The 24,122-nt window shown below is 38.2% G+C and overlaps 1 protein-coding gene and 2 long non-coding RNA genes across 4 annotated transcripts in view; 2 read left to right on the top strand and 1 right to left on the bottom strand.

Annotated features, from left to right (window-relative positions):
* The window catches only part of LOC116419352, a 212,827-nt gene extending 201,544 nt beyond the window's left edge, over positions 1–11,283 (bottom strand). For both annotated transcript variants that reach the window (XR_004229635.1, XR_004229636.1), the window contains exon 1: positions 11,141–11,283. This is a non-coding gene — a long non-coding RNA (uncharacterized LOC116419352). The remainder of the gene's footprint in view (positions 1–11,140) is intronic.
* Positions 11,284–11,356: 73 nt separating this feature from the next.
* Positions 11,357–23,340, top strand: LOC116419351. Its single transcript, XR_004229634.1, has 4 exons — positions 11,357–11,458; positions 17,068–17,131; positions 21,275–21,424; positions 23,206–23,340. It is a non-coding gene; the product is annotated as an uncharacterized LOC116419351 (long non-coding RNA).
* SMIM30 (small integral membrane protein 30) lies at positions 13,161–14,086 on the top strand. The gene has a single exon (XM_031938840.1). The coding sequence runs from the start codon at positions 13,206–13,208 to the stop codon at positions 13,389–13,391; it is 186 nt and encodes a 61-aa protein (XP_031794700.1). The 5' UTR covers positions 13,161–13,205; the 3' UTR covers positions 13,392–14,086.
* Positions 23,341–24,122: the final 782 nt, after the last annotated feature.

The following is a 24,122-nucleotide window of genomic DNA, read 5'->3' as shown; positions in this document are numbered from 1 at the left end:
ATGCTATTATTACTCCTATTTCACAAAAGGAGAAACAGAAGCTAATGAAATTAAATGAGTGTCTCATAGTCATATATATGTTCATAAGGTAAAAGACATTGTGGAAGAGTATCCTGCTTATATAATTATTTCCAACAAAGAAATGATTGAGGCCAGTTTCAATGATCTTGTGATCAAGAGAGTCATCTACACCCAGAGAAAAGACTGGAGGAACTGAGTGTGGATCACAACATAATATTTTCTTTTTGTTGTTGTTTGCTTGCATTTTTTTCTTAATTATTTTCTTTCCTTTTTGATCTGATTTTTCTTGCGCATCTGTTGTCCCACAGTTCCCTTTTGATGTCCTGACCTAGTTTCCCTAATTGTCCTATTCAGTTACTCTGCCTCAGATTATAACCTTTCCCTCTTAATGTTTGATGAGATAAAGATCTACCTCAGTTGCTCTGCCCCAAAACCCCAGGCTATAATCATTCCCTCTTAAATGGTTGATGAGATAAAGGTTTTATATCTTTAGGTTATAGTCATTCCTTCTTAATGTTTGACAAGATAAAGGTTTATCCATTTTAGATGTCATTAGAATATCAGTAACCTCTCCAGTACCTCCCTCCATTATGTCATCCTAAGAGCCTCCCCCCATTAGGTTATCCCCATCCAGGTACCTCCCCCATTATGTCATTGTTCTTGTTATCCTATAAAAGAGTTTTGCTGTCTAATGCTTAAGGCTGGATTCTTTGAGATGATAGTATTGTCCAGCCCTGGGACCAAGATTCATTTGGTCCCAGTATATCTCTCCATTTAATAAACTATTAAATCGGTTCTAATCTCTGTCTTGTTCAGTTTCTCTGGCATTACACATCAAGACACTTGTATAAATGTTTGCATATATTGAATTTGCTATGTTTTAACATGTATAACATGTTAACATATATAACATATATAACATGTATAACATATTGTATTGCTTGCCATCTAGAGGAGGAGGTAGGGGGAAGGAGGGGAAAATTTGGAACACAAGGCTACGCAAGGGTCAATGTTGAAAGATTATCCATGCATGGGGCAGCAAGGTGGTGCAGTGGATAGAGCACCAGCCCTGAAGTCAGGAGGACCTGGGTTCATATCTGGCCTCAGACATTTAATACTTCGTAGCTGTGTGACTCTGGGCAAGTCACTTAATCCCAATTGCCTCAGCAAAAAAGAAAAAAAAGTGTCCTACTTAAAGGGAGTAACCTATTACAATGAAACTGTTTAGGATCAAAGTAATCCTGCACTGAGTATAAGGCAAGATTCTAAAATTCTTTTTTAGAAGAACACCATTATATTGGTTTTCAAAATACAATATTTATACCAAACAAAAAAATCTTCAAACACATAACTAACCCATCAAGTATAATATAAAAATTCTTTGAAAGAGATCTTATGGAAACACAGTTAAAGAGACGTTGGCTGATTTCCAATGGAATAAATATAAAGGGAAAATTAAAATCTTTCTACAAATTTTCACTAAAGTAGAAAGCAGAAAGCCATGAAAAATGACAGGTATTTTAAAAGTAGCAATTGATTTTTTAAAAATGGTTTCAAAACACAATAGAGAAACTAGAAAGGGCTTGCTAAAGAAATCAGGTATAGAGAAGCAACAGTGAATGGCTTGAGCTTAGTAGGCTGCCTAATAAATATTTGTAGAATGAAGGAATGAAAAATGCAAATATACAGCTGAGAAGTTATCCTGCTGTGGTGGGAAAATATTCTAATTTCCCATTCCCTAAGTAAATTAGGCCAATTTTTTTCTTAAAAAGTATTAAAACTATTCCAGAGATTGGACTGACTCAGGAGACTCCAGGTTTAGGCCGATGGTATTTCTTCTTGGTCCTTGACACCATAGAACTACCAGCCTTTCTTTGAGGCTTACGTGGCAGACCACCCACCATGGGTCACATAGGCAGGGGAACTTTGTTCAGCTGTTTTAATTCACTATCGTTATCCCTTCCACATCCTGGGGGTATGTGATGTGAACAATCCAAATGAAAATTTTTAACCCTCCAGATCAAAGAAGTCAGAATATTTTTCCATTTTTATGGGATATTTACAATATCTTATTGTAAAATTTGGGTTAAGTGTTTGGTCATGGGCTCTGTGTCATCTATTAACCTCTGTGTCACGTCTGGCTTCCACAAACTTCCTCCCACAAAATTCACATTTAATTTCTTATGCCAACCCACAAAATTTGTGACAGGGAAAGTTATGATGTGGAAAGGATAACTGATTATCTCTCTGCTTATTCCCTCTCTCTCTCTTTTTTGTTTGCTGAGGCAATTGGGGTTAAGTGACTTGCCCAGGGTCACACAGCTAGGAAGTGTGATTTTGAAGTAAATGCTAGGTGCCTCCCCCCATTAAGTTATCCCCATCCCCATTTGAAGTAAATTTGAATTCAGGTCCTCCTGACTTCAGGGCAGCTTTCTATCCACTGCACCCACTTAGCTGCCCCCTCTCTGCTTATTCTTAGCAAATATCCTTCCTCTGCCACAACCCAGTAAACTCCTTTTGTTAGCTGTCAAATGAGCTGCAAGTGTCTACTTTCCTTCCCATATTGAACCTAAACTATCAGGGGCCTCGCCTGAGCCAGGATTGACTATAACTCATGCGACAACACTAAGGTTTTTAGTGCAATGCTTTCAAGACTTGCAGCCTAACACTTTGATTTCATGACACTTTTCTTTCTCTCAATAAAGACTATATAGTATTTATCTATTCATGTAATCTTTCCATTCCCTTGCCATTACCTAGTGAGGGTTGCCATACAGATGTCAGACTCCAGAAATGGCCTAACAGACTGGTCCACAGTTTACCAATATGGTGGCTTTGGGGGGAGTAAGAACTGAAATTTGTGGGAAAGAAAAGGGAAAGAGATTCCACCTTACATATTGCGCAGTGGGAGGCGGGCAGAGAATGTGGAGCATGTGAATGGAATGCCTGCTTCTCAACCCCATTTCTTCCTGATGCCATTGCTGGATAGAAGTAATTAGAGCAGATAGGACAGACTAATTAATGAGCTGAGTTTGAACCACTGGGACAGCCTGAGCACTTCTTTTATTGACCCCCACTAAGGGTATTAGTTCAAAGCCTCTTCACTCTCAATTGAGCTGTGGAATACTCTCCTGTCAGTTGAGCTGTGGAATACTCTCTTACTGTCTCATCATGATGATATATCTCTCTTGCTTATGAGAAATCCAAATGAAATCCATGCCTACTTCACCTTCCTTCCTGCTCAATTAGGGAAGGGGCAGACATGGATCTCATTTGGATTTCCCCTAAGTAAAAGAGATTATCATAATCATATCCCTTAGATTAAAGACATAAATAAGAGAACTACAAACATAAACCACAATTTGTCCATTATCTTTAGCATATGTGAAAGACAGATAATCAAGCATTGTAGTTACTCAAGGAATGAGGTATATGGATTAGATTTAGATATTTATTGTATAAGCCCTTAGTATTTAATATTAAGTTAACTTCCTCATTCCTGTGGGTTACAGCCTAGACTCAATCTGCCTTTCCCAGAAGGGTAAAGGGAAGGAATCAAGGAGGATGAATTGACCTTTTAATGAGACATTCTGCCTAGTGATTAGCATCCTGGTATTAGGACTTTCAGATAGGAAATTTCCCAAACTACCCTGAGGATGTTAACTAACTTTGTATTTCCTTCTTACCATGGACTTGTGCTTTCTTCTCACCATGGACTTTGGAAATCCCCTTTTGCAAATAAGTCAGCATAATTATGCCAAATGTACATTTGGCACCTTTACCCTATAGCTTTACCAACTGTATAAAAAACTATTTTGTTCTCTGCTCTACTATGTTCTAAAAATCTATTCTATCTGCTCTATTGCATTCTAAACTGCTGAGGAGTCTTAGAACTCTTTATAAGCAACTGCTAGCTTTACTAATAAATGAATCATGCTCAGAACTTTATGCCTCAGATTCATGTTACACATATTTAAGCCCTTGAGGCACACCAGAAAACCAGAAAGGATATATCTCATGTGGGGTGATGTTGAGGAAACTTGGATTTATCTATTTACATTGAAACTCACACTAATACTATCCCCCCCACCAAGGACCTCAGTGAAATAAACCAAATTTATATGTAGAGGTCCCCTCCCTGAATGCCTTATTTACATGTAGACTTATTTACGTTTAAAGCACAATCACAAAATATCTGCACGCACTATGTATTCAGTAATGCCTATACAAAGAGACTTCTGGCACAGTATTATTGCTCAATTTTAGTGATCAGGCTTAATGTAGGTTAAGGCTTAAAGTTAAAGTTAAGGTAAGGTTAAGGAAAGCAGGTGATACAAAAGAAAAACAATAATCACAACTATAGAGAATAAAAATCCCCCAAAGTTGTCTAGCTCAGGAAGTTGACAACACTGAGAACACAGAGTTGAAGACTTTTCTTCAACTTAATGATGAAAGGATCATAGATTCAGAACTAGGAAATATCTTGGTGGTCATCTAAACCTATCTCATCATTTTACAAGTGAGCAAACAGACCAGAGAAATTAACTTGCCAAACAGCCACATGGATCTAAGAGTTAGATTGAACGCAGGTCACCTGACTCCAAACACAATGCTCTTTCTGGGCAATAATCCTATTTGGATTCTCAGACTCAACTAGAAGTTCTAACACATTCTAAGAGATATCCATTTTTACATTTGTCATTCAATCATTTTCAGTCATGTCTGAGTCTTCTGACCCCATTTGGGATTTTCTTGGCAAAGATCCCTAAATTCAGGGCAGCTAAGTGGTGCAATGCCACAGAGTCTGTAAAAATTGAGTTCAAATCCAGCCTCAGACATTTATGAGCTGGGTGATCCTGAGCAAGTCACTTAACCCTGTCTCCCTCAGTTTCCTCATCTGTAAAATAAGCTGGAGAAAGAAATGGCAAGCTTCTTCACTATATTTGTCAAGAAAACCTAAAATGATGTCATGGAAAGTCAGACAAGAATATTACAATGGTTTACCATTTCCTCATCCAACTTTTTTTATATTAGAGGAAATGGAAGCAAACATGAATAAGTGACTTGCCTGGAGTCACACAGCTGATAAATGTCTGAGACTACTAAGCAGCCATTTTTATATCAGTTATATGTGTTTTCATATCTCCAGAAGTGTATAATTCCTGGAGAAGTCTTTTCTAATCTAACCTCTCTCCTCATGCAGCATTCATAAGCATCCAGTCTTTGCTCAAATACTCCAGTGACTAAGGACTTAATATTTTACAAGATAATTTATTCCATTTATTGGACCACTGTCAAAAAGGTATCCTTATTTTGTGCCAAAATATGCCATCTTGTAAACTTCCACTTATTGTCTCTAGCTCTTTTCTTTGAAATCACACAGAATAAGACTAATACCTCCTCCACATGACAGCCCTTCAAATATTTTAAGGCAGCTATTATATCCCTCCACTCCAAGTCTATTTTCCAGTTACTTCCAACAGATTTTCATATGAGACTGTTTCTAATTCCCTCATCTCAATGTACCCTAGTTTAAGTCAATATGTATATTCTTCAAATGTAGACTTTAGAAATGAGCATAATATTCCAGATGTGTTCTGTCTGGCTCAGTGTATAGTGGGACTATTACATCTCTTGTTCTGAACAATATATTTCTATTACTGCAGCCTAAGATTGCATTAGCTCTTTTATTGGAGCCCCATCATCCTGTTGATTCATACTGAGCTTATAGTCAACTAAAATTCAACAGTCTCCCCCATCCTGAATATGTATAGCTGATTTTTGAAATCATTTATACCAATTATTTTTAAATAAGTTGTATTTATGCCTTTCATTTTTATTGTTTTCTATGACGTCCTATTCTGACCCTTTAGCATTAAATTCCTCTGCCAATAAAGAAAAATGGCGAAAATCAACTGACAGTGATTTAATACTTTGTACCCAAAGTCCTCCACCTCCTAAAAAGAAGAGGCATATTACTTTCTCTGTAGTCTGAAACATAATTGGTCTTGAGAGAAGGTGAAGAGGCATTCATGGTCATTACTAAAGAAAAGCTAAAGAAGACACAGAGAAAAAAAAGATAGAACTTCATTTCTGAGGAAGCTGTTTTCAGTCTTCTCTTAGGAAAAAATTTCTAGAGAAGCTACTTTCTATGCTGAGTTTCCAGACAAGTAGTTATTTTACTGATTTTTTCCAGGATTTGAGGTGATTTTGCCAGTGACATTCATCACGGCCAAAATATTGTAGTTTATGTATATACATATGTATATGTGAATAGCATGTGTATAAATTCTCTTTGTGTTCATTATGCGCTTGTTTGATAAGGGTAACTACTAATGAGAAGCATATCAATTGAGGCTCAGGAACCACAGTAATAATGATGTAGACACCCACAGGGACCACCCTTCGAATCCAGAAACAAGAGTTCTAGCAGCTGGCCCACTGAAGAATTGTTAATATGGGTACAAGTTTAGGAAGAGAGAGAACTCAGAAAAAGCCTGGGAGGAAAGGATCAAATTTACCAACAGTGTACAGAACAGCAACAACAAACCAAAGTTCAATAGCAACAATGAATGGTGAAAAACATAACAAAATATGTTGCAGGGGCATACAAAACATATCATATGCACTACTTTAATGAACTGTATTTGGTTATATATGTAATCATCTCTTCAAAGTTTATGGTAGATAATCTCTGGTCACAGCTGGAGTAAAGAGTCAATAAATATTTATTACAGATCTGCAAAGTACTAGGCACCTTACTAAACAAGTGGGGATACAAATGCAAAGAAAAACAGTTCCTGCATTCAAGGAATTTACAGTCTGATAAGGGAAGATGACAGAAAAAAGGCAGCAGAAAAGGAGATTGGGCAGCGAAAAGGTAAGGGCATGATGGAGAAGTCCCATAATAGCATAGTTGATAGGTAATAATATCAATACTTCTACTATCACCTTCTGGGTTAGGGGAAAAAAAATAGATGGTTAACCATAAATATTTGTTAATTTATTTCTGTGTTTGTGGATGACTTGGGATAGCTATCACAGTTTTTCATGAGCTCCCTCTGTTCCTTAGGACTATTTCGTGAAACCAAATTGTTGTGACAATTGTTGTTTATTCATGTCTGCCTCTAACTGGCTCCGTTTGGGGTTTTCTTGGCAAAGATACTGAACTGGTTTGCTATTTCCTTCTCCAGCTCATTTTACACATAAGGAAACAAAGACAAACAGGGTTAAGTGACTTGCCCAGGATCACACAGCTAGGAAGTATCTGGGGCCAGACTTGAGCTCAATCTTCCTGACTCCCAGCAAATGCTCTCTATCTACTATATTATCTAGTAGTACCAAATAAGGTTGTCCAGAGTTTGAGTTTGCTCATAGAAAGGGTATTAGCAATATATACTTCCATCCTCAGAATTCCAATTTCTCTGAATGCCTTATATTGACCACTTCTTTCTATATAATATTCCATGATATTCATAACATGGTTTGTCAACCATTCTTCAATTGATAGACCAATTAAATTTCATATCAAAGTCAAAAGTTTATCAAAAGTCTTTATGAAATATTTTCTTTTATTCAACACATTAACTGTCCTTCATTGTTTTGTGCCATCTGAAATTTTGATATGCATGCCTTCTTTGTCTTTATTCATATTTTGGATAAAAAGCTAAACAGATTAGGATCTAGGACTGACTGATCATTGCAGATTACCTCACACAGCCCTCCCTCACTTAAATCCAATTCACTTCCATGTCATGGCATCAACCCCATGATACTGTGTTCCTCTTTGAGAAAGAAGATCAAACAACAAATATAGTTAGATTCCCCTCTCCCCCCCATTTAAAAACCAAGGAATCCTGTATTAAATAGGAGGATGGTTTGAAAGACTGACAAGACCTCTCAATTCCACAATCTTATGATGCCAAATGTCCAATATGTAAAACAGTCAAAGGTGTTCAAGGAATTCAAAGGGAATAATCACTGAAGACTGGAATAGAACAAGGGCTTTGGGGAGGAAGTGAAATTCGATCTAGACCTAATATAAAAAGTAAAACTCAGAAAAGAAATGGAGTAAAATTAATTTTTGAGAGGCATGTGTTTTAATGCATAGGGCGCTAAGCTTGGAGTTAGGAAGAATGGGTTCAAAATTTATTTCTGTTTATGATTCTGGGGAAGTCATTTAACCTCTATGTAATTCAATAAAGCTTCCTAGAAATTATCTGCTGTTAGGAGTAGCCCTACAGGGAAATCATCAATCTTTTCTAAAAAAATAAATTGTATATTGATGATTTAAAAAAAAATTAAACTCATAACATTCCCAATTAAATAATTAGGCACAGATTGAATCAGTCACTGATTCAGGATGTTGAAGAAAAATATTAGCACTAATACAATACTCTGCTATTTAAGCTTAAATCTTTGAGAAAAAAAAATTTATTTCATTAAACATCTATCTAAAAGGACTTATTTTTAAAATATATAGAGAATTGACTAAAATTTGTAAAAATACAAGGCATTCTCTAATTCATAAATGTCTTCATTCAATTCATATATGAAGACAATTTTCAGATAAAGAAATTAAAACCATTTCTAATAATATGAAAAAATGCTCTAAATCACTACTGATCAGAGAAATGCAAATTAAGACAGCTCTGAAATACCACTACACATCTCTCAGATAGGCTAACAGGAAAAGATAATGATAAATATTGGAGGGGATATGGGAAAACTGGGACAATAATACATTGTTGGTAGAATTGTGAACTGATCCAACTATTCTGGAGAGTAATTTAGAATTATGCCCAAAGGGTTATCAAACTGTGCATGGTGATCCAGCAATATTTCTACTGGGCACGCATCCCAAAGAAATGAAAAAAGGACCCACATGTGCAAAAATGTTTGTGGCAGCCCTTTTTGTGGTATCAAGGAGCTGGAAACTGAGTGGATGCACGTCAATTGGAGAATGACTGAATAACTTATGTTATGGAATATTATTGTTCTATAAGAAATGATCAGCAGGATGATTTCAGAAAAGCCTGGAGAGACTTATATGAACTGATACTGAACCAAGAGAACATTGTACACAGCAACAAGATTATGCAATGATCAACTCTGATGGACATGGCTCTTTCCAACAGCAAAGTGATTCAGGCCAAATCCAAGTTTTCCAAATCCAAGTTTTCTAATGGAGAGAGTCATATGTACCCAGAGGAAGGGTTGTGGGGACTGAGTGTAGATCACAACATAGTATTTTCACCTGTTGTTGTTGTTGTTTGCTTGCATTTTGTTTTCTTTCTCATTTTTTTTTCCTTTTTGATCTGATTTTTCTTGTGCAGCATGAAAATTGTAGAAAAATAATAGAAGAACTGAACATGTTTAACATATTTTGGATTACTTGCTGTCTAGGAGAAGGGAGGGAGAAAAAGAATTTTGGAACACAAGGTTTTGCAAGGGTAAACGTTAAAAAATATCTTTGCATGTAGTTTGAAAATAAAAAGCTATTATTATTAAAACACACACACACATTAATCTACCATTCAAATGAGAGATACATAAACTGTTATAGTTCCCCATGACCTTTACCACGACTCTCTGGCCCAAAAAGATTTCAGATATCATTTATAATAATATTGTACAAGAAAAGTTATCTTAAAATACACTCTGAGTTAAGATTCCAAATTAAAGCAATGAAGTCATGAATTCATTTCTCTTATAACACTTCCTTCATTCCAGAAGTGAAACAAAATAACTGCCTCTACTCCACTGATATCTTAATCCTTTATCAAGGGAGAGGGGAGTGTCCTGGGCCAATCACTTCATAGGCAGGCAAAAACCGGAATAAAATCAGTTAAAACTGCTTATCTTTTTTTTTTTTTCTAACTTTCCTTTCCAGGGACTTTTCCAAAGAGATTAGAAAGAACTTTTGAGAAAAATACCATTTAATAATTTCTAGGTTTCTTTTTAACTTTTTAAAAATATTCTTCCATAAACAAATCATCCATAATTTAAAATTAGAGAACACTGTAATTGAAAGCATTCTTCAGGCTGACTCCTAGATTCCAATGCCTATAACAATGATGTGGATCTTGAACTCTCCAGTTTTTTCAGCATCTCAAAGGCGACGCGAGATTCTAATAAAACCCTAGGAATACAAATTGAATGCACTCCAATAATAATAATAATAATCTCCAAGTATGAGATAGCTGGTTGTTTATCCTTCTCTCTGGAAGAGGACCAAAATGAACTAAAGGAAAAAAAAAAAAATCTTATTTCCGATATCAAATCTAACTCCCTCATTTTACAGATGAGGATCTCGGCAACCTCATCAATCTCAGATATTCAATCATCATCTTTATGCGGATGATTCTCACATCTACTTACTCAGCCTAATCTTTTTGCAGTCTCCAACCTCTTGAAATGGATGTCCTGTAGACCTCTTAACCCACATCACCTCCAAAACTGACTCATTATCTTCCCCACCCCCCCAGGAACATAGTAGGCGCGATGCACAATGAATCGGATTCAATTTAATTTCAGGAGTTCCCTGTCGCCTCTGGGATTATCTTTTTCCTTTTCTTTTCTTTTGCTGAGGCAAATGAGGTTAAGTGACTGGCCCAGGATCCCACGGCTGGCACTTGCCATCCTTGAGCGTCCTCCCGACTTCGGGGCTGGGCTTCTCTCCCCTCCACCACCTTGCTGCCCCCTGCAGGACTAATTATCAGAGCGGCAGGCGGCCATACCCTTTCCTAGTCTGCCCCGGTTCCCTTCACCAGGCCTAAGGCCTAACTCGGGGCCCGTGGCCCCCCGGGCTCTGCTCCAGGGATTCGTCCCTCTGGCCTGGGACGTTCCCTATCCCACCTCGGCCTCCTCGCTTCTTCCAAGTCGGTGCCTGCCGCAGGAGGCCTTTCCCTGCCTGATTCCCGTGCCTTCCGTCTGCCCCCAGTTCGTTCCCTATACCTCTCCTTCGGCCCCAGAGGCACGCGCTCTCCTCGAGGGCAGGGACTGCCGGACAGGCGTTTCATAAAAGCCTGCGGACTCGGCTTCCACTCAGGTCAACTTATTTTAAATCACCTAATGTCTGATTAACAATTATTCCAATTCTCCATAACAGCAAACTGACCCAGCTAGCCCCAAAACGGGGGTCCCCTCGTTCCCGAGAATAAAGTAACTGAACGTAAATGGCTCTCCGACCACGGATTCCAACGGGCGAGGGAGGGAGAGGGGGAAGGGCGGGGGAAAGGAAAAAGAGGGAACATCTCGAGCATCACGGGAGTCGTAGGCCGCTTGGATTGTGGGAAACGTAGTCTCCCGAGGCGGCCTTCCGCTTTAGCTTCTTCCCTGTCATGGCTGCTTCCCGTCCGTGAACATCGGAGGCCTGAGCCCGGGGAGTGTTGGCTGCTTTCGCCCCTGCCGCCGCGCTGGGTGCTCCCAGAGAAAGGTAGCTCCGCGCCCCCCCACCCCCGCCCCTTCGGGAGCCTGAAAGCCCAAGTCCTCGGCTCACCCACCCGGGGCTTCATCCGGGGATTAGACTGGAGAGCCCTGGGGCTTCGGCTGAGCGAGGGGGGGGGGGGACGCGGGAGGAGGAAGGGACGGGGAAAGCAGAAACTCTAAGGTGGTTTTTTCCCTTCTTCCTGCGAGTTTCCAGCCGTCGCGTGCACCCCGCGCCGCCGGGAACCCTACCCTGGGCCGACCGCGCCTTAATTCTCTAACTTTGCCTCGGGCCGAGAGGGGCCGCGGGAAGGAGCTCGGGGACCCGTCGGCTCCGCAGAGACCGGCTTCCGCACGCTGCCGTCTCTCCAGTGAGTCCTGGTCGTGTCATTAAGGCTAATTGAAGGCCCGTTCTCACCCCGGGGGGCGTCGAGGATTTCCTAGGGAATATCATGCGTACGCACGAAGGCCCTGTTTTTTTTTTTTTTTTTTTTAAATTTACGCTTTTTAGATCAGAGGATCACCGCATAGATGTTGTAGCGCCACTCGCGTTTTACGGGAGAGCAAGTCAAGGCCTGCAAAGGCCAGAGTCAGCACGCACCTGTTGCACGCTGGCCACACCTACTAGGCTTGGGCAAATTGCGTGACCACGGTTTGGTTCAGTTTCCTCCTCTGTAAAATGGGTGTGTTGAAGATCAAAGGCAAATAATCTCCATAAAGCCTATGGCCTCTTGAGTTCCCTTCCCTTCCTGCTCCAGAGCTGCGCATGGGAGCTGCTTAATATGTTTATTGAATGCTTATTTATTGATCATAAATGTTCATTAATCCTATGATCTCAAACCCAGCCTAAAGGCACAATGCCCTGTAAATGAAAGCTGCTCACAGTAGTCCAAGTATCAGCCATAGGCATGGTGATGGAGGCAGTCACATTTTTGTTTTTCAGTTGCATTACACCCTTCATGACCCCATCTGACGTTTTTTTGGGCAAAGATACTGCAGCGATTTGCCATCTCCTCCATCCTGTTTTTACAGATGAGGAAACTGAGACAAACAATCCATCCACCGTACCACCCAGCTGGAGTACTAGAAGTTGTAAATGATGGCGATGACAAGCAATCCTCCATCTTTGAACACCACATTGTCACTTGGACATTCAGGGCCTTGAAGCCCCATTTTGTAAAAACAGGGGATATGGCATCCTAAGTTCCCTTCCCTTCCTGCTCTAGAGCTGCACATGGGAGCTGCTTAATATGTTTATTGATTGCTTATTTATTGATCATAAATGTTCATTAATCCTATGATCTCAAACCCAGCATTCTTCAGGGCTCCATGGTGCAGTTAGTGTTAGAGTAGAGAGAGGGGTGGGCCTACCCAGGAAGTTATTGGGGATCCAGCCTTAGATACTCAATAGTCTCAAGATACTTAACTTGTGTTTGTCTCAGTTTCCTCTCAGGCTTGTAAGCATGAAATAAGTTAGGAATTTAAAGGGCTTAGCATAGGGCCTGGCAAATAGTGAGTAAGTAAGTAAAGAAATTTTATTGTTCCCTCCTTAACTCCTTTAAATTTTCTCACTCAGACTCTTTTAGATACATCTCTTACTTACACACTAATGTCCTCTCTCCCAGGAGCTTTAAAAACCTTTGGGGAAATGCCTACATGTATCTGTCTTAATGGTCCCTTTTTCTCACCCACCCACCCCATTTGTTTTGTAGATCTAGCCTTGAGTATTTTCCTTCAGCCCTCAAGAACCAGGCAACATGGCCTCAATGGGTGATCTCTCCAAAGTATTTCTGGTCCTCCTTTCACTGCTCTGTGTGCTGCCTGTGGTGGAAGCAGTAGAAGCTGGCGATGGGATAGCGCTTCTTCTGGGCATGTTTCTCAGCCTTACAGGCATTTGTGCCTGTTTGGGGATATATGCCAGAAAGAGAAATGGACAGATGTGACTTGGGGCAGGGATGGGGTCGCCCAAGTCAAACATAACCCTGAAAACCTCTCTGTGTGAGATTTCTAACTCAGAAATCAGTTTCTTAAATGTCAAGGTCCAGATAGTAAGCAAATGGTTATTTTCTAATCCTTGGAAGAAGTTGCCTTAAAATGTAAAAAGGGAAGGAAGAATCATTTTATTCATGATCAGTATAAGCCTGGTGGTTCACCAACATGAAAATTGGTCAATAACTTGCAAGGGCTTAAAGGAAGGGGTGGAGGGTACTATCAAAGAAATAAAAGAACTGTCATTTAACCTGAATGATGTTCCTCGGCTTCTGGAGCAATGAAGTTATAGGAAAAAAGAACTGCCTGTTTAGAATTGTTGGATGTCAGATATTTTCTGTACTCTAATATTACGAAAAATACTACCCAAAGAGGATTTGAGACATCCTTGTTCTGTATTTATATCAAAGAATTTATCTAGTTTGTAACCCCAGTTATATACTACGGTTAAATATAAAATTTACCTGGTAGCCATTGGAAGCTTAAAAAATTCTTCATAAGGGATTTGGAAACATATGTTAGTTACATATTTGCTGTTTAAATAAAGGAAAGATTTAATGTCATTAAAAAAACTTTTATATTGACTACTAAGCATTTCTGGGAAACACGTTAAAATAAACATTAGACTGCTATGCTAACAAAATGAATACTTAAATGTTTGATTTCATTTATATGGAGGTGCTTGTTTTTAAAGAATGTGGAGCATGAGTTAAGTTTTTTATTCCATTTTAGCCATGAGAAAAGAATCCTTACCTTGACTGACCTAATCAGGGGGAGTTTCCTGGAGAAGACAGAAGAAAACATAAATCCAGAATTGACATATGCACAGCAGAAACTGACTGGAGATGTTAATGAGAGATACCATAGAGAAAAGGCTATAAGAATTGTGAAAAGATGGTGCAGCTTAGAAACAATGATCCAGTAGTTCTGACAATATGAAAGTGACTGAGCAAGTTGAGTCTGCACTACTAGTGACCAAGGGGTAGACAACTAAGGATTTCAGAAACACATCTAGGATCCAAAATATGTAATTATGATATTGGAACCATCCCTTTATAGTGGACGAAGGCAAGGCAACAGGATGATTAAATTCTCTACTGTGCTGCCCAGATATTGAATGACGGGTCTGCCAGTAAAGGATATGGAGAGGAAAGTGTCGATTTTAAAAATGTTATAGCAAAAGTGACTTTATATTTTCAATGTTTTTTTTCCACCAGTAAATGGTTCCTTTGGGAGAGGGGAAGTGGGTATGTTGCTTTAAAAGTGCAAAAGGTGCTACATTTGGAGCCTGAGAATCTCAGTTCAGATCTGAATTCTGTCAATTATTTCCTTTGTTACAAGCAAGTCATTTGACCTCTCTGAGGCAGACTTTTCTCCTTTATATAGGAAAATAAATAGGGTTGGACTGGATCTCTTAGGTCCCTTCCAGCTCTAAATCTAATCCTATTTATTAATCAAATCAATAATTAGGCATAGTAGAATTACTGGAACTAAATTTAAAATATATAAAACAGTAAAGGAAAAAATGTGGCAGGCTACTACAGTCTCCTACTGTTGTAGTCCAATGCAACCACAACAGCATGCCATATGTCCCTTTTCTGCAAGCCTAAATGTATCCATTAAGCCTGTGAAATCTGGAAAAATACCTTCAATACCACAGAAGATTATATAGTCATTTAATTCCAGCCTGATGCTATTAAAATGATATTCGAAATGAGACAATGGGTTGAAAAGATATAGCTTGAATGAAAATGTTTTTGTGCTTTTAAAATGCCTAAGAAAAATGGGGGCATTACATTTTCACTTTTTTTCCCTGAAGTATCAAGGCATAGTAAGCGCTAGCTATATAAATGTTAGCTATGATGATGATGAACCTAAACTGAAAGCAGAGTTAGAACCAGAGGAGACAAATGGAAATATTCCTCCTAGAACGATTTATTGAAAATGGCTGAAAATAAAGTAGTATGGCGATATAGAGAATGTTTAAAAATAGAGACTTGCTTCATGGCCCGGCTATTAATCTCCTATCCAGTCAAACTGACCTTAGTTGTTCACCCAGCACAAGCTCCCCTCTGCACTCTCAGTTCCTCCTTTCATTTCTGCTTTGATAGTCCCTGCCCTTAGTACAGAGCCTACCATAGAACAGAGCCTTAAAAGGCTTGCTGAATGACTGACTGGGTTTTGAAGGGTAGACTTCTTGGTCATTTTTCTGATTAATCCATAGCATCTATCAGGGCTTTCTTTCCACAAAGGCTTATTGATATTCACTTATGTCTGACTCTCTGTGACTCCAATTGGGATTTCCTTTGCAAAGATAGGGGAATCGTTTGCCATTTCCTTCTTCAGTTAATTTTACAGATGAGGAAACTGAGGCAAACAGGATCACACAGCTAGTATCAGGCCAGATTTGGACTAGAAGATGTACTTTCTAATACCTGACCCAAAATACCACAGTGTCTTCCACAAAGGGACTGATGCTTTAACAGATGGATCAGGACTTACTCCCTGCCCCTTCTCAGGCATCCGTCCCCTTTGGCAGACATATCACCCACTTTGGGGTATGTGTGTGTTAGAGGTCAGGGGAAGATGTCTGTGTATGTATATATTTCAGAATGTTCCTTTGCAAAAAGCATTTCTAGAACTCTTAAAAATGCCTTTAGAAACTTCAGAACATTCTTGCACACTATGTATAGTGCACACACTATAGATAGATTGTACGTCTAATCTATAGATTAGATCATAATCTAATGAATAGGGAATTCATTATTTGTTGACTAGCTTTGGACTTATTTGTCCAAAGGTGGGCATATGAAATACTAGATAACCAGATAAAAAAAATCATTTTCCTCATTCCTTTCTATTTACCTTCCACCTTCAAAAGGACATGGCTCAGTCCCTCTCCTTCACCACCATTACCTCCCAAAATACATTTTAATCCTTATTCTTTTCCCCTCTTCCTAAGCTAAGCTCAGGGGGCAGCTAGAGAGTTCAGTGTTTATAGCACTGATCTAGGAATGAGGAGGATTTGAGTTCAAATCTTCCTAGCTGTGTCACTTAAGCCCAGTTGCCAAAAATAAATAAATAAACTAAGCTAAATTGAGGAGCATCCATCACAACTAAAGAATGGGTGAATGAATGAATAAATAAATGGAAAAAATAGTATTTAAAATTGATTACCACATGCCAAACTCCGTTGCATCTCTGGCAAAAACAAGAGTATGGGAACTCTCATAGCTGCCTATGCCCCAATGTACCCTCATCTCATCTAGAACTTGCTAGACATCTAGGCCCTGCTGACAAGTTCCAGCAAATTGTAAGAACAGCATCTCAGCTTGTAGCACAAAAGGTTAAGAATTCTTTGAACATCACCCTTTCTGCTCTCCCCTGAGGATCCAAACATCTGGCCCTGTGCACTTGGGGAATGTTTTCTTAAGAGGAGGGTAGCCTTGCTGGGGACAATGGTGTATTTAAATTTTAAATATAATTCTCAGCATGTTCACAGAACAAACTCCATAATCACCTGCCCTTCTTTTCAAATCTGACATTTGTCAGCTTCTATAAGGCCCCCATGGACCCTTGAGGCTCAAGGACTGTTTATTTTTTTTGTTGTTTTTTGTATTTTTGCCTTAGGCTTTGCAAATGGATGGAATGAGAAGACACTCTCTGAAGAAACTGGAAGTGCAGCTTCTCTCAGGTTTTCTCAGACTTGTTTATACTTTAGACTGCAAAAAGTGGGGCCAGGAGAAAACAGGGAGGAGAAGGAAGAAGTTGATAGGGGCGGGTTAAGTGAGAAAGCCAGATCAATTTCAGTATTTCAAAGGTATTTAATCACAGGCTTTAATAAAGTCATAAAATAAAACTTAAAAGATCATTACTCTGGTCCACTGAAAACAATACAGGCATTTTGTTTTGTCCTTTCAGGAAAATGACAGAAATCTTTCAAATTCCAGGGAAATAAAGATGCTACCTTAACTCATCTCAACATCCAGAAAGATGTAAACCATATAAAAACCATTCGCACTTAATTCTGTATTAAAAAGAAAGGAAGGAGGGAGGGAGGAAAGGAAGAAAGGAAGGAAGGAAAGGAAAGGAGAGAGGAAAGAAAAGAATTAAAATGTCTCTTGACTTATTAATCCCAGGCATTTTGAGGGTAAACAGTGCCCAGTTGATGATGTGTTTGCAGAGAACATATTTCCTAGGTGACTTGCAATTGCTGAATTATTGGAGAGTCACGTTGTAATTGATTCTATTAATAACCTTGTAATATCGAGTCTTCCTTTCTTTATTTTTAGCAAATTTAATTTTAAAATCTAATCAGTAGTTAGATAATGCAGATCATATATGGAAATGTAAAAGGCAAATATCTGGAGAACATTTGATCTACATAAAAAAATGAAATGTGATTTTCATTTCTCTTTAACTCAAAATTTTAGGGGTACAGTAGTTGGTTTTTTTTTCCCCACTTCTCCTAACCGCTAGTACATATGAGTGATTAGAATGTGGAAAATATTAGTTAGTGCTTCATCTTTCTAAGTGAAATTATAAGATTTTTTTATGTACAAGAGGGTTAATTAATTTTTAAGTGATAATCATGTAGCACTTTGTTAAACATTTGGGATTATAAATACCATATTTCTTGGTATTAATCAAGGTAATTATTCTCAGGAAAAATGTACATAAATTATTTAACAAAAGAGATTAAAACCAGACATGCTCATCAAGAGCAAAAACTGTACTATAGAGAAAACATGGGATCACACTAGATTTAAATTTGTCAGAGCAGTCCTTTCATCCTGTCACAGAAATTAATAAAAGTGAAGATTTGATATTTATACAAAACTCAGTAGTTCTATGGTGAAAGACTACTATTATACTGATTTAGCCAATGCTTTTTTAGACAGCACTTTGTTTTAGGTGAAAAAATTCACTACAATAGTAGCTGTATGATCTTCAAATCATTCTTCCTGCCTGGGTCTCAGTTTACCACCTTCAATCCCCAACAAAAAATCTATGAACTCTCAGGGATCCTTTCCAGTTCCAAAATTCTATGTTTCTAGAAGAAGCAGCTTCCCTAATCAGGTGAAATGTCCATTTTCCTGTTTCCAAAAATAACAAGGGCTAATGTGTTACAAATACTGTAATTATACATTTTCAGCAGGCAGCAATGAGGAGCTGATTTCATCTGAGCCCTCTGCAGTGAAAACTATAGTCTCATCATTTGGTTCATTTTTGGATTTCAATTGAGTGAAGCGGGGGCAGCTCATTTTCTCTGCTAAACGAGTATGATTACGGATTGTCTTGAGAGGGGAAGAATAAAAACAAACTGTAGCCCTAGCACTCCCACCCCACCGAAGACAGCCCACACACTAATTGATGTAGGAAGGGCAACAAGCTGAGATAGCAGCTCCATTCGATTTGGCATGATCAATCTGCCTTAGTGAACCTAAGAGGCCATACTAATAATAGCATATTGATACAGTGCTTTAAAATGTGAAAAGTACTTTTCATATGTATGTGTGTCTCTTGATAAACATATAGATCTATAACTATAGCCATAGAAATAGATGATAGATAGATACATATGTGGCAGCTATCGGCTCAGTAGATAGAGAATTAGGTCTGGAGATAAGATCTGAATTAAAATTCAGCCTCAGATTACTCACTTGTTAGTTATATAACCTCTGTTTGCCATAATCCACTGCAGAAGGAAATGGCAAATCACTCCAGCATCTTTACAAAAAACAAAAACAAAAACCCATAGATGATATGGTTCATGGTGTCATAAAAAGTCAGACATGACTGAACATCTCTGTCTCTGTCTCTGTCTGTCTCTCTGTCTATCTCTCTGTCTCTCTCTCATGTATGTATATATACATACCTATATATAAAAACATACTGCTGTGTGTATGTATGGATATGTTATCTCATTTAATCCCCACAATCCAGTGAAGTACTTGCTATTTAATATGCCTTTTTTACCGGTAGAGAAGATAATTGAAGTTGATAAGACTTAGTAACCGCCCATGATGACACAGCTAGTATATTTCTAAGGCAGGATTAAAATTTCAGATCTTCCTGACTCTTAAGTCCAATGCTCAAAATACTCTTATCATGGAGGAATGTTCTAGGACTTTGTCTTACACTCTGCCTTGTTCAGTTGCCACCATGATTTAAAAAATGGTCACTTAAAGATCCACCATCATTTTAATTTGATTGGTTCAATCCCTGGGGTGTTCTGTTGGTTCAATACATCCCAGTAAAGTGTAATCAAAGAAGACATCTCCTGATTCTTACCTTAGAGAGAAGTCAATCTTGCATTTGGGAAGTGGTCCAGAAGAATTGTCCTTAGACTTGATTTCTGAAGGGGCTCTTGATTCCCAAAGGTGGAGAAGCTCCAACATTTCTATTGCTGTGATAGCTAAATGACCCAGCAGGACTAATGGGATCAAAGAGAGACTCAAAGAGGCCTAAGAACTGTTGATAAATTATACTATTTGATTAAATTAGAGTTACCCATAAGGCATTGTTTATATGTTATTTTTGCAGTTCAGTTTTTGTTATTTAATATGTATTTGAATGTTTTATATATCCATATGAATGATCTCCACTATAAATTTGATGATGTGCACATTATAGTCCTAGAAGTTCCAACCCAATCACTTAAGGACATACACACTTCCTCTCCCTTTCTTAGACTCCCTCAGTTCTTCCTAGTTCAGATCACACTCCACCACCTACATGAGACCTTTCTTTATTCTCCCTAGCTTCTATTAATCCTCCACAGACATTCCTTGTATTTATTCTGTATAAAAAGAATATACTGAATAAGGAAGTATATGTGTGTGCACATGTATATATACATGCATGTATATTTATGTGTATATGTGTGTGTGTATATATATATATATATATAAAACACCTATAGACCATAAGCTCTATAGAATATAAGCTCCTTGAGGAAAGGGACTGAGGTTTGGGGGTTGTTTTTCCCCATCCCTAATAACTAACATAATGTAGCAAGTGCTTAAGAATATGTCTGTTGATTAACTAATCAATTGATTGGGCTATCTGTGGCACATGCATGGAATCATCAAACCTTTGTATACTTCCAAAGGACTGTTCCCTAGGTTACTGCTACGGCAGACTGGGGCATGTCCAATGCAAAGCAGTCTGTGACCATGGGTTCCGAAGAGCACTTGCCCATTTATATTCATTCTCCGTATTGCCCATGATATATTATTTCCTGCGTGTTTTCAGAGAGCGGTTGTCAGCACAAGACAACTCTCAGATGATGCTATCACAGCGGATGGTAAAAGCTCACATTTTATTTGGTGTGACAGCTTTAGCCACCACAGAAAACATACTGTGATACCTCAATCCTTCAGCCTGTCTGCATCTTCAGCATGAAGGGAATGAGACTGAACTCGGTATCACTCTGCCTGGGCGAGGAAGTCAGCTGGCCGTTGACCTCCCCCCATCCTGCATGGTCTGTTGCTGGATGGTCTCTTGACCCCGTCCTTATTTCTCTTTTTTTTCCTCTTTAGTGGAAGTGCATAATTTCCATATACCAGCTATGAATAGAAAGTCATATAGATGGCATAATGGAGAAAATACTAGACCTGGAGTTAGGAAGGCAAATCCAACCCGAGTCCCTTATTATCCATGTCTCTGAGCAAATCGTTTGACCTCTGTCTGGTTCAGTTTACTCATCTGTAAAATGGGACAAGAATAAAACCTAACTTCCCAGGGGGTTGTAAGGATAAAAAGAGATTTTAAAGTATTTCATAAACCTTAAAGTACTTTGCCAACTATTATAATTGTTTGATTATTATTATAGAATCATAGCTCTAGAAGGATCCTCAGAAGTCCTTTGATTTAAAATGCACATTCTTTCCATAATGGGACTGATATTTTAACACTGGAACTGAATATGGCTTCCCTTGGAAATCCTAAACCTATGATTTCGTGGAAATCCCAGCATTCCCAGGTAAGGAAACTCCTTCTACCAATGCAGATCAATACCTATTGTTTAATTTATGGTCTTAGAGAGTTGTCTGGAACACTGAGGAATTGTGGCTTGCCATGGGTTACAAAGACCAAAACTGTCAGAGATAATGCTTGACATTAGCAAGATGATTATCATCTTTGTCATGATTATCAAAAGATATGGTCCTCCTAGCTTCATGGCTTATTCTCAGTCCTCTATGCTGGTTTAATGTGCAAATATAACAAACGTACATATGGGATGTGTGTTGTGTATATGTGTGTGTGTTTCAGATATTTCTTTTACTCACAAGCATTTCCAGAATTCTTTTTTAAATTGCTTTCAGAAACTGTGGCACATTCTTTTAGAGTTTCTCAGTCTTCATCCATTGAAAATGAGTTTGAAATTTTGGAAAGAGAAAGTTTCTGTAATAAAATCTGGTTATAAAATAAAAGGAGTGATGGGAAAATGATAGGCAGACCAATTCGATATATGGTTATGAAAAAGGTATGAGACTTCTCCACTGGTGGGCTGCAAATGTTTAACAAATAGTTCTTCTGAAAAATATTCATGACATGCTTTTTAAATTTAATCTGCATTTTTTCCATTGCTTTTAAAAATCTAACCAATCAAAAATACAACAAATCATTCCCTGATTTGTAGCACTTGCCAGTTTCCATGGTGTTAATGTTATTCAGTCATTTCAATTGTATCCAATTCTTCATGACTCCATTTTGTTTTTCTTAGTAAAGATACTAAAGTGGTTTGCCATTTCCAGCTCATTTTACATGAGAGGAACTGAGGCAAACCCAATTAAGTGGCTTGACCAGAGGCCACAGAGTTAATAAGTGTCTGAGGCCAGATTTGAACTCAGGAAGTTGAAGCTTCCTGGTTCCAAGCCCAGGGCTCTATCCACAAATTGTTCCTACTCACCCTGAAAATTTAATAAGCTGCTTGTCCCAGCTGGCCCTAGCACACCCATGAGTATTAGACTGTGTGAGTGTATGTGTGTGTGTGTGTCTCACTGGAGGCAGGACTAGACAAGTCAGATAAACTTTCTGGTTTGTACCTATAATCCTTCTATCCGGGAGGTGATTTCACCATGTAGAATTACTGCCATCACATATATTAGCAGTCCTGAAAGCCTGGGAAACAATAGGACCATATCCTAGTTATAATAAGAAAAAGTCTATGTAAGGAAATAGGTTCCAACTTAGTAAAGGAATAAAGACTGATTCAATGCAATTCAATTAAACAAGTATTTATTAAATGCAGATCATGTGTGAGGCTTAGTTCTGGAAATATACAGAGCAACTACTGAACTGGATGTGTCCTCTAGGAGCTTACTCTCTCCTGATTACTAGCATCTGCATATGCTAGTAAAGCCTCAAGTTCACAATAGGATACTATACAAGAGAAAATAAGGAAAAACAGTGTTCAGGGGAAACCCAGAAATAGAGGACTATTGTATGACCAGTAATTTTCAAGAATAGTTTCATATTAACAACAACCACCAAAATAACTAAAAATATATAGCATACTCTTAATTATCCATCTATTTTTACTAATAATAGTTGCGATAAGAATAATCAATAAAAATGGAATCTAGGATCCTAGATTTGGAGGGTGAAGGAACATCAGGATCATTTTACTTTAAACTTGTATTAAGGGATTTACAGGAAAATCAGTGTAAACTGGCAGAGAATCTTATGTTTTGATAATATGATATGGGACAAATAGATTGTTAAATAATGGTAAAAACTGCTCTTTATTTTTTTTTACAGATAAGAAAAATAGGATTTGTACACCAGTTCTCTGACTTTAAAGCTAGTGTTCTGTCCATTGTACCACAATTGGCTCCCTATTATTAATGTAATGCAGATCAGGGAAATATAATAAAGGTGTGTTGTTTGTTTTGATTTTCTTTTGTTGATAAACAAAAGTATATTCTGAGAAAGGCAATGTGGAATAGTAGAAGGAGCAATGAATTGAGAATCAGATCTGGCTTTCTTTATTGCCTCCAAATAACTTTCTGGGTGGCCCGGACCTAACCTCATTATGTATCCACTTCCACTTTGGAAAATGAAGAGGTTGAACCAGATGATTTCTAAGGCTTTTTCTAGCTTTGACATTCTAGGGTTCTAAAATTCAGATGAATGAAAACCTCCTACCTTACATGTCCTTTCACTCAGTGCTTCTAACTGATTATGATTCCTTCTAAGGAAAAAGTAGAGGGAAAGTGTGAAAAAAGAGACAGTCATGGGGCATAAGAGTAAGGCTGGGCACATCATTGGACTGTTAGCAGAGCTGTGAAGAGTAAAACACTGGAGGAACTTTCTCCAGGAGAGAAGAAATGGAAAAGGAGAGGGAAATAAAAATGCAGAAAGACTTGAAAATCAATCACTAAAATCATTAATTTTGCTAAAGTTTCTGCTTTAAATTTGCATTAAAGGATTTACAGGAAAATCATCCATTGTAAACTAGTAGAGTCTATACATTTTGATGATATGATCAAAGTTAGGTATCATGGAAATAATTTTTAAGTTAGGTAGGATACCACTCAAAGAAAATGATAACAGTAAAAATATGGGTATTTCACGAGTTCCCATCTCTTAAAATGATTGCTATCTTGTTTTTTTCAGTATGATACTAGAATAAAATGGCTTCAGTATTGCTCTTCAGAATGGAGCTTCTAGTGAAG

Source organism: Sarcophilus harrisii, chromosome 5 (assembly GCF_902635505.1).
Source record: "Sarcophilus harrisii chromosome 5, mSarHar1.11, whole genome shotgun sequence".
NCBI lineage: Eukaryota > Metazoa > Chordata > Mammalia > Dasyuromorphia > Dasyuridae > Sarcophilus > Sarcophilus harrisii.
This window is presented reverse-complemented; position numbering and strand designations above follow the sequence as displayed.

Bases quoted from the DNA above. Each gene is read 5' to 3' on its own strand.
- SMIM30 (XM_031938840.1), top strand. From the start codon at position 13,206: ATGGCCTCAATGGGTGATCTCTCCAAAGTATTTCTGGTCCTCCTTTCA.